At 41.2% G+C, this 19,070-nt stretch overlaps 2 protein-coding genes across 7 annotated transcripts in view; both read left to right on the forward strand.

The window, feature by feature from the left end:
• Window positions 1-36: 36 nt before the first annotated feature.
• coa7 (cytochrome c oxidase assembly factor 7) lies at window positions 37-2,933 on the forward strand. Its single transcript, XM_032571721.1, has 3 exons — window positions 37-301; window positions 1,054-1,194; window positions 2,230-2,933. Exons 1-3 carry the CDS (start codon window positions 196-198, stop codon window positions 2,673-2,675), a joined length of 693 nt encoding a protein of 230 aa, XP_032427612.1. The 5' UTR covers window positions 37-195; the 3' UTR covers window positions 2,676-2,933.
• Window positions 2,934-3,528: 595 nt separating this feature from the next.
• ralgps2 (Ral GEF with PH domain and SH3 binding motif 2) overlaps window positions 3,529-19,070 on the forward strand; it is a 90,815-nt gene continuing 75,273 nt past the window's right edge. For 2 of the 6 annotated variants that reach the window (XM_032571197.1, XM_032571200.1), the window contains exon 1: window positions 3,530-3,823. The gene's annotated coding sequence lies outside the window, so the exon portion shown is untranslated. Of the gene's footprint in view, window positions 3,824-7,281; window positions 7,302-19,070 lie in introns of those variants that run through there. The other 4 variants (XM_032571198.1, XM_032571201.1, XM_032571202.1 and 1 more) reach the window with 4 other exon arrangements.

Genomic DNA, 19,070 nt, shown 5'->3' on the forward strand with positions numbered 1-19,070 from the left:
TTACGAAAGAGCTAACGCTCCTCGGTTTTAGAGGTTAAGCAGCACATGAGGGAAGGTAGCTGACAGCTTTGGTGCTAGCAGAACCAGACCGGGTCCACATGCAGGAGAAGCTTTGGTAGCACTCACACAGCTGGTGTTGTTGAGCAGCTCCAGCTCAGGTTTCTGTTGTACTGCGGACTTGGCAGAAGTTGAGTCATGGCTGGACTTATAAACTTTGAGGATGAGGAGGAGGTGAAGCAGTTCTTGGACAACCTGGGAGTGGAGTACAGTTACCAGTGTTACAAGGAGAAGGACCCTGAAGGTAACTACAACCCTGAGCTGGTCACAGACCAGCGGGGCTGAATCACGTTGTTAAGCAGACTGAATAATGTTACTTTAAGATTTGCTGTTTTATGTTGTTTCATGGTGTTTTACGTTATTATACGATATAGAGCTGCAGTATTTTATATGGCTGTACTGTTATGTAATGCTGTGAGATAAGGCTATGTTTTTTTTATATTTTATGTTATTTAAAGTTGTGCCTTTTATATTCTTATTTCGTTCTTTTCATGTTTTGCAATGTTATTTAATTTAATTTACACAGTTTTAAGATTATTTTAAGTTATTCTTTTCTGTCATTCCAAGTTACTATATTTTGTTGTTACCTTATTTTACTATACGTTACAGCATACTGTTGTTTTAAGTTATTGTATAATCAGCTATTTTATTGTAAGAGATATATCTGTTTTATGCTTTTATGCTGTTTTTGTTGTTTTTAAGTTATGATAATATGTTGGAAGCGGATATTTGCCCAAATACATTACAGTTTACATGTATTACAGCGTTTAATACATGTATATCTCAATAATAGTAACGGTTTTTAAAGAAAGTAGAAGTTTTAAAGGTTTTTCAGAATGATGGAGAATAAATATAAGATAAAACGGACACATAAAGAACAAACAACATGCATTTAAATAATATATAAAAATCCTTGAGTCAGAGTCATAGTTTTAGTTCAATGACATGTTGTTATGTTTGCCTCTGTGTCACTAACTTTCTGATGCGTCTCCTTAGGGTGCCAGAGGCTAGCAGACTATTTGGATGGCGTGAAGAAAAACTATGATTCTGCAGCACAAGTCCTGAAACACAACTGTGACACAAACGGACACTCAGAGAGCTGCTATAAACTCGGAGCTTACCATGTCGTCGGCAAAGGTGTGTGAACAGACCGCTTTTCCAGAAGGAAAGAAAGAACGGCCTCACTCTTTAAACTGTTAGCTTTCAATCACATGGCCTTAATCAGGCTCTAAAGTTACTTAATTACTGCCTCAAATGTGTAAAAACATCCCACAGAGTCAACACTGTCATTAGCAAACATAGCGTCTAATCAAAGACAATCACTTGATTTCCAACCAAACACATTAAAGACTCTACATAAGGTCGTAGAAAAGCCCTGGACAGCAACTGTGACGTATGGTGGTGGAGGTGTCATGATTTCAGTTCACAGCTACTGACTTGGCCTTGAACCACTTTGTATGTCAAATATGAGGCCATCAGTCCAACAATTAAACTTAGCCAGAATTGTTTTCCAACAGTTTTTTAGATAACATTTCTGTCCTGTTATGTAAAAACCCTAGAATTGAAAGCCCTTCTCTCCAGCAATGATTTGTCAGCTTTTTTTCATGTCAGTGTTTGAAATGGATTTATTTTTGCTTCAACATTTCAACAAAAACTTTCCTTTTGGTTTTGTTATCTGCCCTTTCGTTGTTGTACGCAATATTTAAAGTATTTTGTCTTAAATATTTTTTTATGAATTCTTGAAAAACAAAAGTGCAGCAACAGCTTCCCAGCATGTCCTGCTCATACAGTAAACCGATAAGTAAGATGATGAGGAACAAGTAAGTTCTTCTGGATTTTTTTTTTTTCCCCTTTTGGTACCCAAGTATGAATCAGACTTGTGGGTTGTTGTACTTGTACATATATTCTTAAGTTAATAAATTACTAATGTATTCCTGATCCTAATCCTATTAAAGATAAAATTTAATGCATCTAACACATACAAACTACACAAATGAACCGTGGGATGTGTATGGACTGTTTTTCTGTTCATAAATAGTTACATTTACTGTTTTAAATTAATTAGTAAATACATTTACTGAATTTAAATTAAATTTTTAGACTTTAAGTGTGTTTAAGACTTATAACAGATTTCTGTCGTCTTAGTGAGTCTCTGCTGAATCTGTTCACCAGGTGGAGTGACCAAGTGTCTGAAAACCGCCTACTCCTGCTTCGTGCGCTCCTGCAACGCTGGAGGAAAGAAGTCCATAGACGCATGCCATAACGTTGGTCTGCTGGCCCACGATGGGCGAGCTCTGGACGGCGGCCCCGACGCCACGTTGGCCCGGGAGTACTACGAGAAGGCCTGCGCCGGCGGCTTCGCACCGTCCTGCTTCAACCTCAGCGCCATGTTCATCGAGGGCAACGCCAAAGGGCCGCCACCGGACATGAGTCAAGCCTTCAAGTACGCCAGCAGGGCTTGCGAGCTCGGACACGTGTGGGGGTGTGCCAACGCCAGTCGGATGTGCAAACTCGGGGACGGCACGGAGAAGGACGAGAAGAAAGCAGAGGATCTGAAGAACCGAGCGAGGGAGCTGCACAGTGTAGAAAAGGAAAGGCAGCTGAAATTTGGAGATTGATTTTAGACACGCTTCTGTCAAATGATGGCTTGATTGTGTTTTTTTTTATTTTTACGCTGCCACACGATGTTTCACTTCCTGCAGTTTTGTTGGAGTAAAACGGGATAAATGCAGTGAAGGGATACCAATACGCTGTTGTTTCAATTCATCTGTTTGCCTCACTACAATCTGTAGATGGGAAGATTGTCAGAAATGTGTACATTTGTGTGATATAGAAAATTGTTGATGTCCAAACAATAAATGAATGAAATTCTAATATTTTTGTTCTGTGCTTCTACAATTTGTAACCTGTAGTTGTTAAAAGAAAGTATGGATAAGGTTACAGTAAAATGTTAAGAAACAAAGCACAATAAGGTGTTGCTGTGTTCTTATTAAAACATTTTTGAGCTGTTCTTTTTCCAGGGTGAAATGATTTTATTCTGGGTACACATGTTTGAGCTTATTGTGGATTTTATGTAACGTAAAAATGATTAACTGATTAACACCAGATGTGCAGCTGATGGTATTTGTTTAAATGTCCCCTAAGAAGCTGCATCTCAGTCACAAACAGCTTAAAAAATAGCCTCCAGTGACAGGAAACATTTAAAATAACAGATAAAAGTAAAACTTTTGCAAAATTCTACTGAAAAGTTGAGAATTTTGGGGGTAGTCGACTCTACCAACCTCTACTGAGATGCACCTGTAGTCGTTTTGTTTCTACCAAACTAAAAGTAAAAAAGTTTTACCACTAGAGGGAAGCAGAATCAAACACTTGAACTTTACTCTCATTTCAAAGCCCCATGGAAGCGTTCTGCTGCACCCTGCCTGCAACAATAAACAAAAGAGAAACGCGGTCCCCATCTGTCAAACCGACACTGTACTAGTCAACAATAATGCCGAGAACGACAAAAGATCTCTGTGCTTGAAGACACTAAAGGCAGGTCTGCTGAGGATGATGAGCAGCCTTGCCCCAGTTTAGCACCCTGGAAGCTCCGCCCGTCGGTCCGCTGTGCGCCTCCTCAGCTCTCATTCAAAACACAACACAGCTGTTGCGAGACGCGCTGTTGTGCTGCGGAGCGTTGTGGTTTATAGCAAACAGCGAAGCGCCGTCCTCTGATGTGCCCGCTGGAGTACCATCAGACGGAGACGGAGGAAAACGGGGCATTTCGGTGAGTTACCGCACACCATGGCCCGGTGGGGCAACTTGGATATCGTGAGCCGCATCATTCGGTAATCCCCCGCGCATCAGACGTCGAGCTAGCTAGCTAAGGCAACGTTAAATCCCCATGGACGGATTTGGGTGTGTTTGTTTTTATTCACAGGATGCTCCTTTTTTATATATATATATATACATAGAAGCAAAGCACCGTGAATCCATAATGAAAGCGTGATTAGAACCGACACGCTTAATGCAGGGATGATTTTCTTACGCAGACTGTTGGTGTCTGTGGCTATAGGTGCAGAGATGTATTAAAGCTTTTATTTTATTTTTCTTCACTCAGCCCAGGGGAGGTTAAAATACAGAGAGAGGGAGCGCAGAGGGTGTTTGATCTGATGCCAGCAGTAAATCATGCGCCCCCTCCTTCTTTTACAAGCTAGTGAGTCAAGCTAGTTAGCAGTATTTGTGACATGCTAATATGGAGGCGTATAAATAGCAGCGAGGGAGACTCGGAGAGTGAACATTGCTGATTTTTTCTCTCCCTCTCTTTCTCTTTGTTCGTTCATATTCAGCATGTGATTCAAAGGCCGCTGGGTTTACGTGGGGCAGCCAGTTTAGTTAGCTCGCTGTTAGCAGCCACTGCAGGCTCAGTACCTGCTGCCTCTTCCGAGAGCTCATAGGCGATGAACCCCCCGCACAGCTCCCTTCAGGGGGGGAACGCTATGGGTGTGGCGGGGGGCTCACCCGCAAACAATACCGAGGGGGCAGCCTTGGCTTACCCCAAACTTAGCCTTAGCATATCGGAGAAAGCTGTGCGACAGGAAAAGTAGGAGAATTTTGAAATTGGGAAATGGGCCAGAAGCGGTTTTCGACCTGAAATTAAGTAGACAGTCGAAATAAAAAAACTAAAAAAAAAACTGTGTAGATTATAAATGTTTGTTTTCTGTTAACACTACTGTAGCTAAACGGTCAGAATCAGAAATGCCATCACGTTACAAAAATAATGTATTTTCATTTTAACTTTCTTTAATAGACCCAACACAAAGTAGCACGTAATTGGGAAGTGAAATGAAAAGCATACATGGCTTTCTTTGTTATTTTTTTTTTCTTCCATACTCAACACGTGATGAGTATGACCTCTCTTCTTATTGAGGATCTCTGTTTCTCCATTACTTGCAGAAACATCCGTTGCAACTTCTTTTGGGGTTATGTCTCTACCGGTCTTGCACATGATTGACCATTGCACAACATTTTCTCCCAGACTGACTGGATGGGGAGCATCAATTTTTTAAGTAAATTTTTAAGTCTTCCCCCAACTTCTCTTATGGTTTTTGATATAGACTTTGTGTGACTGTAACACATGAATTGGATTGAACACATTGCATTGTGCCTGTAGGTTTTGGCTTCCTTCATCTTGGGTCTTTTGTATCCTCGTCCAGGATTGCCCTTTTATTTAGTTTTTCCATCAACTCTAACCAACTTCCCTATTTCCTGCTAAAGAAAAGTATCACCAAAGATGCAGCTACCACCATGTTATATGATGAGGATGGTGTATTCAGGGTAATGTGAATATTAGTTTTCCTCCACACAGGAAAAATGGACACATGGACCAAAAGAAAAAGAAAAATTGTTTATTTTTTTTATTTAATATATGCAAACCTCCTTATGGAATTTCTTTCAAAAACTCTGCTTGTTCCCATGACCTTTTGAGCGCACAACCTGAACACAACTTTCCACTTTACAGTTGTGGCTTTCTCTATAAAGTCTGAGTAAAACACATTGAAGTTAGTGGTTGTAAAGTGAGATAATGTGGAAAAAGTTCTAGGGGCATAGTGCATGAATATTTGTTGAAGGTTAACTTTCCTTTTGTTAGTTTCTCTTTGACTCTCAGCTGTTTGAGCATGCTATATGAGCAGTCATGAACACTCGGTTTGAAAACGTCCTGCGCCACCCTGACTAGGACTTGATTTTATCCCTTAATGCTTCCTGATTGCTGTTCTGATTATTCAGAGAATAGAGTGGACCATTGTTTACATTTTTCCATGATTTTGTATTGTGAATTGAATAAATGAAAATAAACCTCCCATGGAATGCCTAAGCAATTTCTAGCTGCTAAATCGACACATTGCACTCTGTTTGCTGCATAATAGCTCTAGATGTGATTTTGAAAGACCTACAATAATGCTCTGGGGGCCTTTCACTATTGCATTCCCCTCTACACCCTCACACACAAACGGCCTCCCCGTATGGTGACATCGTATCTCCCTCTTCTCCCCTCGAGATTTTTCTTTTGAGAAATTCAAGAACGTTACGTTTTGATATTTCATACGGCTGTGTGAGTTTGTTGTTCTCGACGCTTCACAAATGACCCAGAGGTCTCAGGTTCAGACTCATGACTAGCGTGCCTTTTTACAGAGCTGTAGTGTTATTCAGAGGAGACTGATACAATCCCACTCTTTTTTCTTAACCATCTTTCTTGACATTTAGTAATGTGTAGTACTGTGTTCTTTCAGCAAATTGCCTTTTTGAGTCGGTTTATACCAGTTATTCATCACACTTAATTTGAGTTGTTTCAGTCCTAATACTAATAACAATGCCTTTGATTCATTAAAGCTGTGTAGGAACGCAGTAACAACACAGATTCCCTGTAATGTACTCAGGCCGGCGGGCGGTTGGAGGAAGCCACCCATCGGTAGCTACACGCCGCACCTCCACTTAATCCCAGCGCTGCCTGACGAACGCTGCCCCATCTGTCCAGGACCGCGGTGTAACTGCTCGGTCCCAGGTCTGCAAATGTGATTAGTCAGAGATTACATCTCTGCGTGTGTGTGTGTGAGTGAAATGAAACTCCCCTCTCACAATCAGAGCTTCGTGTTTACAAGAGAACAGGATAAAGCGCTGAAGGGGCCTCTGCGTCATCGAGTGCAGGCCCCGGTTTCTCAGATTATGTTCCTCCATGCTGTATTGCATCATGTCCCGTCATGGCAGGCGTGTTTCTAACAATCTTGTTGTTGGTTCTAGATGCGCGTGCAGGTGAGTTAACAAGCCGTCTTCATGTTGGCTGCCATAGATAGTCTTTGAGCCTTTTTTTTTTTCTCTCTCTAGTCCGCGTCAGCTTTCATCTCTGCGTGACCTCCAATCAGGGCCGTAGCTCTGTTGCCACGGTAACTTTGTGCGTGAATCTGGCATATCCATTCAGCACAGATGGAACTGAGAAGTCACATGTCGTCACACACTTTTTGTTGTTGTTTGTTTTTTTCCTATTCTTTTAGCGGCCTTCTCTCTGTTCCTGTCGGGAACGGGCAAACACGGTCTGCGGCGCGCGACGACTTGTTTTGGAACACTGATAAAAGTACTGTGGACGACCGTGGGTTTGGTGAGGACTGTATGTCAGCCGGGAGTTGGGTGAAGTGGGTGTCGTGGATGTGGGGCTCGGCCAGCACCTGATTAGCTGCCTGCACGACTGTGTGCAAATGTGCAGCAGGATGGTAAGAGGGGAGGATAATGCAGGATTCCACTTCTTAAGTCTCAGAGGCTTGCACCACGTTGCAAGGTGCAGACTGAGCTACTTGCCTTTTTATTCACTACGACGTTTGAGGAAGTAATGCTACGGTGTTTCCCCTCCTGCCCTCTCGTTGTGTGTGAGTGTATGTTTGCCATGTGGTTCCTGTTGTGTTGTCATCGCAGCTACTGTTTAGGAGAAGTAGAGGCCACCGAGAGCTGCTGGCCACAGGCAGAGTTGTAGCATAGTCTTAAGTTAGAGTAGAATCTCAGTCATTCACACTAAATACACAGCAGGGGGAAAAATATACATATGGCTTTGATTTTATCCTATTTTACTGTTTTGCAATCATAAAATCTGACTGAAAAATGTTGACTGAAAAATCTGGAATACATTTATTCATGAGGGAAAATAAGTCTTGTGTAGGAAATAATTATTTACTATAAGATCACTGGAGTCACAATTCTTGGTAACCTTAGCAATTGCTTTAAAATAAATGTGAGCAAAGCTTTTTTTTTATGTTGCTAGTTTTGTTTTTCTCAAGTTGATCAAAGTTTCTAGGAGAGTCTAATCCTAGAAACCTAAGCAAAACACAAAACTCTCCAAAGTGCACTTTTAAAGAACTGGAACAAAAAGCCAGTTAGACGATATCTACACCTGTTTGTAACGGGACAGAAAAGGTGTTTCTGGCATAAATCCTAAATGTTGTCGTTGAGACTTCAACTTGGGGCTGGGCAACAAATCAATAACAATATGTGTAACAATAGACACGTGAACAGTATCGATAGAAATATGTCCGATACAGTGTTTCATAATTTCACTGGACTCCAATTCCAGAAACTCGCACAGCATTCTGGGGTATGTAGGCAGAGGAAAGGCTTCACCTGCTCGACCTCACACTGGTCGAGCAGGTGTGAGGTCAGCTAGGTTGGTGGCATCAACTAACTCACTCTTATTGGTCACCTAGCAACAACTTGTTGAGTAACTTGGAGTTTCAGGTTTCACCACTGTGCCTCATAAGTGCTTAAAAATAAAAGGACAAAAAGAGTGGGACAGGAATGGTCACATCACCAGCTTGGTAGTATTTCAGACTTGAAACAAAAATCTTAGCGACAATTATTAATACTGGCTGATATGAAACTCTTTGGTCACTATCTGTATCGTCCAGCCCTTCTTCAACTTATACCACATACTTTGGTCAAATGAGCCTAAGATTGACGCCTTTCCATTTTTGGGTTTTTCCTCTCCCTTTGGGTTTGGTGTGACGCTAACATGAAGATGGCTTCACGGGAGAAATAACATGCCCTGTTCTTACTCATTTAAACGCTGAATGCCACACCCTTGATTGATACCAGTACACTCACACTGGTCAAACTGGAAGCCGCTCAAAAACGTCACACATACTTAAACTTTTTGGTGTTTAAAAAGAGCCTCTTCATTTGCTCATGTTTAAACTACAGATTCACAATAAATTGAATTTCACTCGTCATTACAATACGAGTTCGTTCCATCCCAGAGGACTGTGCTGTCCTGCGACTAGTTTCGGTCTAAGCAATTATCACCTATCCCCTGACTGGGGAAAAAAAAAAAAAGAACACACAAATGTTGAATTTTCCTCAACATTTCAGTATGAAATCCCATTGCAGTAAAAGATACACTTATTTTAAGGTGTTTTAAGCATCTGCCAGTAAATGTGGCCAGCACTGCATGTACTGAGCTTTCCTTCCAGTTGGAGAGAGAGCCGTTCCTCCTGTCTGAACATCCTGGCCTAAACACTGAAGCTCGCTTTGCCTGTAATATTAACATGGTTTTAAAATGCATTAGACAGTCGGTGTGTACAGTTCTGGACTGTGGGGAGTGCTTGTGTCAGTGAGCGAGTGAAAACAATAGACCTTAAAGCGTGTAGGTCTTTATTATCATTTATCGACTGGACTGTTACGGCTTCCACATGGAGAGCTACAGGCGAATATTATTATTCCTTTGTTTATTATTTCTTTCATTTACTGAAAGGTGAATATCTGAGAGTTTGGGGAGAAAATTGGTGTGCTTATAATCAGAGATGACCAAACTGGTGTTGCTGGATAAGCCTGGTCAAATTTGTGACAACAAAACTCTCCTTGCACATTATGGTTGTATGGTGCTTGTTGAATCGTTCCTCATCTGTATCTATTGTAATAACTCTTATGGTGTGTGCCGCTCATACAGCAGAGCAGTTTCGCTTTTTGTTTGTTTGTGTTTGTTTTGGTCGGTACCAGCATGTTAAGCAGCAAGAGAAAACCACCCGGCTCTTGATCAGTTTTTCAGCAGGGACTGAATATTATTAATATTATACCCCGATTTATTTATCGGTGAAACGCCCCAGTTTTAGTTTAGTCTTGTATTTTTTTTAGTATGCAACTTTTCTTTCTCAAACCTATGTAACTGGTATATTATTTGAATGTACCATAATGCTCAAAATTTAATGTAGCTCTTTATGGCCAATCTACATTCTCCTGTCCTCCTTTAAAGTTGCTGCAAAAGTATCCGTCGTTAAAAAACACCTGAAGTCCTACAGTTCTGGTTCTGCAGTTCTTTATGGGACTGAGTGAGACTGCATAGTCTCCTCCGTCCTTGTTTGTTACAGTTCCAATTAGTTTAAAAGTTTCACATTTTTGCTTTGATTTTGAATATGGGAGTATCTATTTCTGCCTTTCTTGAACTGCATGTCCTCCTTTTCTACCTTTTCTTTTAATTTTTTGTTTTGAAGATTGTCAATGGAAAAACGTGTACATGTCCCACTTGATAGCTGTGCAGGCATCTTCTGGGCTCTCGCTCAAACATGGATTTCCTTCAGTAGTAAACGTTCACTGCACATTAATACAACCTGAGTATCTAGTTCAAACGGTTGGAATTTCTTGTGTGCATCAGTGAAGGGAGCAGTGTTTGATTTTTCTGGTCAGCAGTGTACATTTCCACTCAAAATCTGCACTAGATGTAAATCTGTTGCTTTAAGTCTAGTGCAATGCACACTTTGCAGTGCCTTGCAAAAATATTTGACCTCTTGACCTTTCTCATATCTTGTAATTTTTAGTATTTTTATAATGACTTTATTGGACCAGGGTTTAGTGAGGTTGACTAGAGAGAGCATGTTTGACAATCAGCTTCTAAGGTTTTGCCACAGATTCTCAACGGGATGTAGATCTGAACTTTGACTGGACCATTACCTCCCACTCCAGTTTTAGTTATTTTATTTTTTGCAGGTTTTGCTTTCAGGATTTCCTTCCATCCTTTACTTGCAGCATCCTTTATCTGCTAAAGAAAAGCATGGGTGTCTTCTGCCATTTAAAAACTCCTGCAGCCTCAAGTTCTGCGATTAATCTGCGGCACTGGAACAACGTGAATCCTCATGTCTTTTAGCATAGCAAGTGTCAGGGTCGTTTTTCTTCTACAAATAGAAAGCTTTTATACACCGGCTGAAATGAGCATAAACAGACAGACGCCTCACCCTTCCACTTCCTCTGCATATTGTCCTGATCCACCGGTTTGGATCAGACATCCGACGGGTCTTTTCTGGCCTCGCAGCGTGTGGCCTCATCTATCTGTCTCGGAGTACTTTGGCTCGCGTTGGAGCTGAGCGCCGGCTATGTCATGGAAACTCATGAACTCGGGGGGCCGCTCCGCAGCCAAAGACAATATATCACACGCAGACGTGGCTTCAGCACTCCGTTCTCTCGGTGCTCGCCTCCTTTTTTGCGTTCTGCTTTTGCACATTTTATCCCCTAAGACACAGCCGGCTTTCTGGTTTTCTGCTAAAGCGCACCGGTTAATTGCACGGATGCCGGAATCAGACGATTATTTTCTCTCGACGTGCTCCGATTAGTGACCGGCAAATGAAATGACCACAAATCAGATGTTTGTTTTTCTCCTTTTACATTAAATGAATCAAAACTAGCAAATCAAAAAAGATAAAGTTGGATAAATGCTTTGATAGTTGGATGAATTAACCATGTAATTTAGTTTTTTCTCAATTTGAATCAAAGCCACTACATCTATACGCTAACCTGCAGGATATATTTATCTTTTATGCGTTTCTATTGTAATGATGTAATTAGGCTTGTCATAATAACATATTTTGCTGGATGATAAATTGTCTCAGAAACTACTGCGATGAATGATAATATTGTCATTTCAAGACCATTTTCAAGTAATTGATAATGGCATAATAATGTAAGTTTGCTTTCTTAAAGTCTAAAACTTTAATTTTATACAGAATACTCCTCAACTCAACTGGAAGACATTTAATATTTCCAAAATAAAACTCAACAAACAAAAACAGAAAATAAAAAGACAATTTCATTTCTTTGTTATGTTTAAATGTCACATTTAAATGTTTTGGATCATCAAATCCTGCTTTTATTAATGAGTTAATAAAAGCAGCTTCCACATTTTGATGGTTTTTAAGGGGGGGAAACAAGCTACCTAAACCAATCTGAACCTATGTGAAAAAGTATTTACCCCCTAAATCCTAAATCGAGTGGACTGTGAATATGAGGATCTTTTTCTGAACTTAGTCTTTATTTAAAAATATATTTTTACCCTTCTTCATGTTGTCGGACAGATCAGGCTGGCCTGGGTTTGTCTAGGTGAACTGAACCCGAAAATACCCCATCCGGTTAACTACGGTTGGAGCGTGGATGACTTTTTTCCCCCCCTTCATGAAGGATTTTAAAACTGCGATTTCATTTTACAGTGTCACAATAGAATATGTTTGATCTAAGAGAGGATGACAAATACTTTTCATGAATGGCTAAGGATTCACAAATGAAACCGACACGTTCCCGCGATTCTTAAAGGGTCCATTCAGACTTTTGTCACTGGCACTCGTTTCCTGTCGCCGGCGTCGGATTTCCCGCAGTTCACGTCTCCGCTTGCTGCCACGGGCTTGTAGGCGCATGCCCCGAGTTCCACGCTCGACATTGCCAACTGTCAGTGTGGAAATGAAGTCACTACATTGGTCAGGTTTTTAGAAAGTCATCGCATTATTCTGTTGTGTTTGTTTGGCGACAATTTGAAAGAAACTGATTCAGGGAGGTGTGACTGTGTTGCTGAATGAACTACTTCTGGGAAGACAAACTTGACGGACAGGCTTGCATCTGATTTACCTTTGCTCCTGAAAAACAAAAGGTTGGGTAAACCCCAGCCAAAGTGGGGTTGAAAAGGATTTCGTGATGAAGGGCAGCAAAAGCGACATTTCTGCCGGTAATGCCGTCTCGAGGGAACGCAGTGATATCTGCGGCAACACGCGCTCTATGGGAGAAGAGGATCAGAACAAGGGTGTGTGAAAAGAGAGCAGCGAGGATGAAGAAGAAGAAAAGTGTTTGAGGGGGAGGGGATTGAAGCGGTACAGCTGTTTCTCCCGTCTCAGCTGTTGCTCTTCTTATTCGAGGCAGACTCGCTTTCTCCCTTTATCTCTCAGACGCACGCCGGCGCCCTAACAGGAAGAGACACACTGTGTAACGCCGTCCTTCGCTCGGAGAGGAAGATGAAAGAGTTTACCCTTCTCCTGCTGCTATCTGATGGGAATCGTAACTCCTTCTCCATATTAGTACGCCAGGCCAGTCAGCACCAGATATGGAAGAATCCGAGCGGATCTTCCCGTCCCTGTAAACGCAAAGACATTTGAGGAAAATCTTCAGCGTTTTTTTGTCCTTTTCTTCCCTAAAGTCCTCTGTGTGTGTTGCCGGTGTCAAGTTTTATTCCTCCCCTTGTGATCTCTGACCCCCCTGACCTTTCGGAGCAAACAGCTCTGTGTGTCGGTGTGCAGTTCGAAGGTTCTTGAAAGACTTTGACTCTCATTCTCGGCACTCTGCTAAAAACAGGTGTAAGGTGTTGACACACTTTGATCGCAGACTTCATCATCTGCCCACTCTGTTTTTATTTCATTTTCTTTCTGCTTCACCTCCCTGGTAGTACCCACTGCAGGTTTCACTTCTTTTATTATTTTTAAACTTTCGGGTGGTGGAGCACAGGCAGTGCTGTGTTAGGGGAAGTGAGGCGTGCGGTGCAGCCTCTTGCTGCGTGGAGACCCGGTTATCTTACTTCGTCTTGCTCAGTTAAGCAACTTCAAAGTCGCTTGAATTTTCAGGTTAAAAGTTGCTGAAAAACATTCTTTGCTTCGCTCTATCTGAAAAATGTATTCACACCCCTTTTCGTCCCTTTACATAAACTAAATGTAATACATTGGACCCAAGTGTAAGGAAACCAAAACACTGTTTTTGAAAGGTTTCTAAAAAGTCTTAAAAGTCTTTTTTTAGGACGTACTGCAGTTAAAGTCGCAGTATTTTTCTTTGTGCATCTAGACATTAACAATTTTTTATCAAAACAACAGCAAAAAAATACTGTACACTGTGTTCCAAATTATTATGCAAATTGGATTTAAGTGTCATAAAGATACATTTTTTTGTTGTGCTATTAAATTTATAGATGGTATTATGTGTCAGGGCTCTTTGAATCACTATAATTAATTTCAGAGAGCTGGTTGAATAGTTTGTCTGCTGAGCTCAATTAAAGGAAATCTACTTAAGAAGGATGTTCCACATTATTAAGCAGGCCACAGGTTTCAAGCAATATGGGAAAGAGAAAGAATCTCTCTGCTGATGAAAATCATCAGATAGTGTAGTGCTGTATGACAAGATATAAAAACATTAGATATTTAACGAAAACTGAATCATTTATCGTTCTGTGAAGAGATTTGTGGCTGATTCAGAACAAAGATGGGTTTGTACAGATAAAGGCATAACGAGGAAGGTTTCTGTTAGACAAATTCATCGGATTAAGAGAGCAGCTGTTAAAATGCCCTTACAAAGCAGCAAACAGTTATTTGAAGCTGCTGGAGCCTCTGGAACCTCAAGGTGGAGGATCCTCCAGAGGCTTGCGGTGCATGTAGCTACTATTCGGCCCCTAACCAGAGCTCACAAGCAGAAACGGTCACAGTGGGCCCAGCCGTACATGAAGATTAATTTTCAAACAGACTTGTTCACTGATGACTGCTGTGCGACCCTGGATGGTCCAGATGGACGCAGTGGTGGATTGGTGGTGGACGGCCACCACGTCCCAACACGGCTGTGATGTCTGCAAGGAGGTGGTGGAGTCATGCTTTGGGCCGAAATCATGGGGAGAGAATCATTGGTCGGCCCCTTCAGAGTCCCTGAAGGTGTGAAAATGACCTCAGCAAAGTATATGGAGTTTCTGACTGATCACTTTCTTTCATGGTTTAAAAAGAAGAGCTGTACCTTCTGTAGCAAAATCATCTTCATGCATGAAAATGCACCATCTCATGCTGCAAGGAATACCACTGTGTCATTGGCTGCTATGGGCATAAAAGAGGAAAAACTCATGGTGTGGTCACCATCCTCCTCTGACCTCTGACCTCAACCCTATTGAGAACCTTTGGAGTTTCCTCAAGCAGAAGATCTGAGGGTGGAATGCAGTTCATATCCAATCAGCAGCTCTGGGAAGTTATTCTGACATCCTGCAAAGAAATTCAAGCAGAAACTTTCCACAAACTCACAAGTTCAATGGATCAATAATTGTGCAGGTGATATCAAAGTAGAGGTCCTATGTTAACATGTAACTCGGTCTGTTAAGATGTTTTTGATTGAAATAGCTTTGATTTTAGTACATGTGACCACTTAATGCTGCACATTCAAAGAATGACCATTTGCAGTTCTTTATAATCCATAAAATGTTGAGAAAATCTGATGTGCATAATAATGTGGAACAGTGCATTTTGAGTTTTTTATTTTTGAAAAAAATACCGTTCTCATGGGGAGCTTTGTTCAGTAAAATTAGATTTGAATTTTGTCTAGTTCATGACTTGAAAATTATACTGACCATCATTTGCAGTGACCATTTAAGAAAATCTGAGAAAATATCTCTTGCATAATAATTTGGAACACGGTGTAGTTCTAGCCGGAGAAATGGCTAATGGTCATTTACCAACGACAAAAGCTACAACCGCTAAAATTGCTCCGTTTTTGTTTACGTTTTGTGAACAACAAAGTTGCGCTCACTGTCTTCTTTGGATGTTTTTGTGTTGTTTCCTTCAGTAGTTCTTGATGCAGCGCCACCGCAGGCAGGAAGGCAAACAGGTTTTCTAAGGGTTTAATTAAATCTTTTGTTGGTCTGTCACCCAATAAGAAAAGTTTCTGTTTTCAACATGAAAATGTTGAACAGGTAGGAACACTAATGGCTTTTGTACATCTGCTTTGGGTTAAGTATCTTATATTAAGAGCAAAGTTGGCTTATGATGATAAAGAGATAGGACTTGACTGCTGTTTTTAAGAACTGATGTCTTTCCTGTGTTTAAAGAAATCCTCTTTTGTTTTCCTTCTTTATGTTCCTCAATCCCTCATTCTTCATAAAGGTACCAGTTTACATTCAAGATTAGCCCTTTTCAAAACCTTTTAAAGGTCGTACACATAATAATTGCATTGAAGTAAGCGTTCAGCAGAAAAATAAAGTAGCTACGAACCTTTTGTATGGTAGGATCAAGCGTTTACATCCAGGATTTGTCCAGTTTCCGCCTGGATTTTCCTAGTTTGTCATGTCTGGAATTGGCATTGTTGCAGTGGGATTGTAGGGGGTTTATATGTTTTCTTTCTTCCACATAATGGTTCAGTCTGTCAGGTTGCAGCATGCTCTTTCTGTTGAGTCAAAAGCTCTCGGTCTAAAGCCCAGAGGGAGTCGAGTCCTGGGAAAATCTGAGACCGTGTCTTCGTGGTTGTATCAATGGAAAGTTTATTTTGTGGCAGGAGACGTAAAGACCTGACCCAATGGTAAGGATGAGTAGCCATGGGAACCAGTTTTTTTTGGTTACAAGTGTTGAGAAAGGGTACAATTAATCGCAAAAATGTTATAAACATAGATGTGTTATAAATCAGATTTGAAAATGGTACAGACACCTGAGAAACTACTAGCTGAACTCTACTTTTCTTTTTCTGAGAAATCTGGGTCAGATCTGGAACTAGTATCACTGGTTACTTCCTGACCTTACATATTAACATGGACACCTGTACATGTTTCACAGCCGTCCATGAAGCAGGACTGATTGGCTGTGAACTTTAGCATCATGTGTTGATATTAAGCGTGTCAGGTGCAGAGTTTCATTTTGTCGCCGCCTTTCTCGTCTACCTAGAAATGTGTAAGCGGAAAGTGAGAAACTGGAAATCTGGAGGATTTTGTAGTCCTGACTTCCTTTTTATTTCATCAAATGTCTGCACAAATGTTTGGTTTGTCTTTTACTCACCTTAAAACAGCATCCTCTTAGCGCCCCCTGTCTGTGGGGGATAAAACTTGCATGCAATTTCTCGTTATTGTTTTTTTTTTTCTGTTTTCAAATAAAAATGTTTCTTCACTTGTCCACAATCATAAGTAGTTATTGTGCATTAATATTCTGACAATGTCATGTCCTCTAAAGCACATCAAGCTGTAGAAACAAAAGTTTCTATTTATTTCTGCAAACTTGTATCACTGCAAACTTGTACTGTACTCTAATCTGATTATTAATAACAAAGCATCCATCCATCCATCCATCCATTTTCTGTTCACCCTTGTCCCTAATGGGGTCGGGAGGGTTGCTGGTGCCCATCTCCAGCTACGTTCCGGGCGAGAGGCGGGGTACACCCTGGACAGGTCGCCAGTCTGTCGCAGGGCAACACAGAGACATACAGGACAAACAACCATGCACACACACTCTCACACCTAGGGAGAATTTAGAGAAACCAATTGACCTGACAGTCATGTTTTTGGACTGTGGGAGGAAGCCGGAGTACCCGGAGAGAACCCACGCATGCACAGGGAGAACATGCAAACTCCATGCAGAAAGACCCCGGCCGGGAATCGAACCCAGGACCTTCTTGCTGCAAGGCAACAGTGCTACCAACTGCGCCACTGTGCAGCCTAATAACAAAGCACTGCTTTGATAATGACATACTGGATTGTACACCCAAAGCTTATGATGTCTAGGCCTGTTGGAATAATTAAATTAATTGCATTATAAATAAAAACAAGCTCAATATTCTCCATGTACATAATTTCTGTGTTTTTTTTCTTTTCTCTCTTTCTAAAATTGGATGACAAGTCTTTGGTCTCAACTCGCCATTTTTTTGAGGACAACTTTTTTTTACAGACACTTCATACTTGACTTTATTTGTCATTTCTGTTTTTGTTTCATTTGTTTTGGATATTTAAAATGTCTTGCAGTTCCAGTGTTAAATGTCCATTGGAATTTAACATTTATTGGTCTTTGAGAATGTGTTCTTGCATTATTATGCCGTTACCATAAGATTACTTGAAAATGATCTCAAAACAATAATATTGTTTATTCTGGAACAATTTATCATCCAGCAAAACTTGTTACCGCGACAGGCCTGCTAATGTCCGTCAATAGTTTGTTTTCAAAAGCATTTCTTGCAAAACCTGCCAAATGACGCCCAGATTATTGTCATGGAATGCTCGCAAAGTGGACTTCATAGTTTATTTTAATTTGAAGCTTTGTTCTTTTATCATAAAAATATAATCAAAACTGGATTGTAGCGGTGGGAAATTTGGCCTCATTTTAAAACCTTACCTTATTAAAATCGAAGAAGCGTGGCACTCATTTGTCTTAAGCCCTACTGAGTTTTTTTCTCGCTGGTAGAAAGCAGGAATTTAGGAAGACAATATTTCTCTTTTTAGCACTTCAGCAATTTTCTCAAGACATTAACTTTAACTCAAAGCGAGGCTTGCTCAGCCCTTATGACTGTGCCAGTCTGCTGAGGCTCATAGAGGAAGACATAGAGATCCTATCGGCTTCCTCTAAACATTACGGCTCTGACTGACTGCTCTGTTGCCCTGCATTGTTCGTCGGCCCTTTCCTTGTTAACAGCCCGTGCAAGGAATGACCACAAACAACAGCGCTGCTGCCAGCATCGCACTTCCTCCCCCTTTCCTCCCCACTTCCTCCTCTTCCTCTCCTTCTGCCTTTCCACCCTGCTCTCATCTGTCACCGCGCTCAGGTCGCCCAGGCCTCAGCAGTGGGGTTGAACTTGGGCTGGGCTGGCTGCCTGCTCCCATTTGGGCCACAAATCAAACTCAAGCAAATACACACACACTCGCCTACACACACACACACACTGTACAGCAGTACTTTGCCCACACGTGACAGCCTTCTGCTCTGAGGGCCTGCCTCATGCCACTTCTCCATAGCTTGGCACCACTCAACCGTTTTTTTTTTTTTTTTTTGTGTGTTTTTTTTTGGCTCATTTTATGGATAAATGGACAATGTCATTTGGATCCTGTGGCAGCTGCTTTTTCATTCATTTCCAAGGCGTCTCTGAGCTGTAGATTGCATCTGGGGTGCATGGAGGTGTTGATTGAAGGTGTTAGCTAGGTGTGTGACGGTACATACCAAGTGACTCTGTCACAGTGGGATGTGTCGGAGGAAGGGACAAGCCTGAGCAGCGTGTCTCTGCAGCCTGGCCTCTAATTATCGAAGCATTAGGATGCTCAGATGGAGGAATAAGAAAGAGGAAAGCCTGTATCTCTAATAAAAAAAATATATATAAAAAAAGTTGAATCACATTAGTGTAGGCTGCTGCGACATTACGTCTTCACGAGAACCTTTTATAAAGATGACCATCTTCACTTGGATTACTTGGCATTGAGAGTGGTGAAGAGATTAAAGACACCACAGCACAACATATGTTTGTGTTTTTTTTTAAGTCTTAATAAAAGG

The sequence above is a fragment of the Xiphophorus hellerii genome, chromosome 9, assembly GCF_003331165.1.
Source record: "Xiphophorus hellerii strain 12219 chromosome 9, Xiphophorus_hellerii-4.1, whole genome shotgun sequence".
NCBI classification, from domain to species: Eukaryota; Metazoa; Chordata; class Actinopteri; order Cyprinodontiformes; family Poeciliidae; genus Xiphophorus; species Xiphophorus hellerii.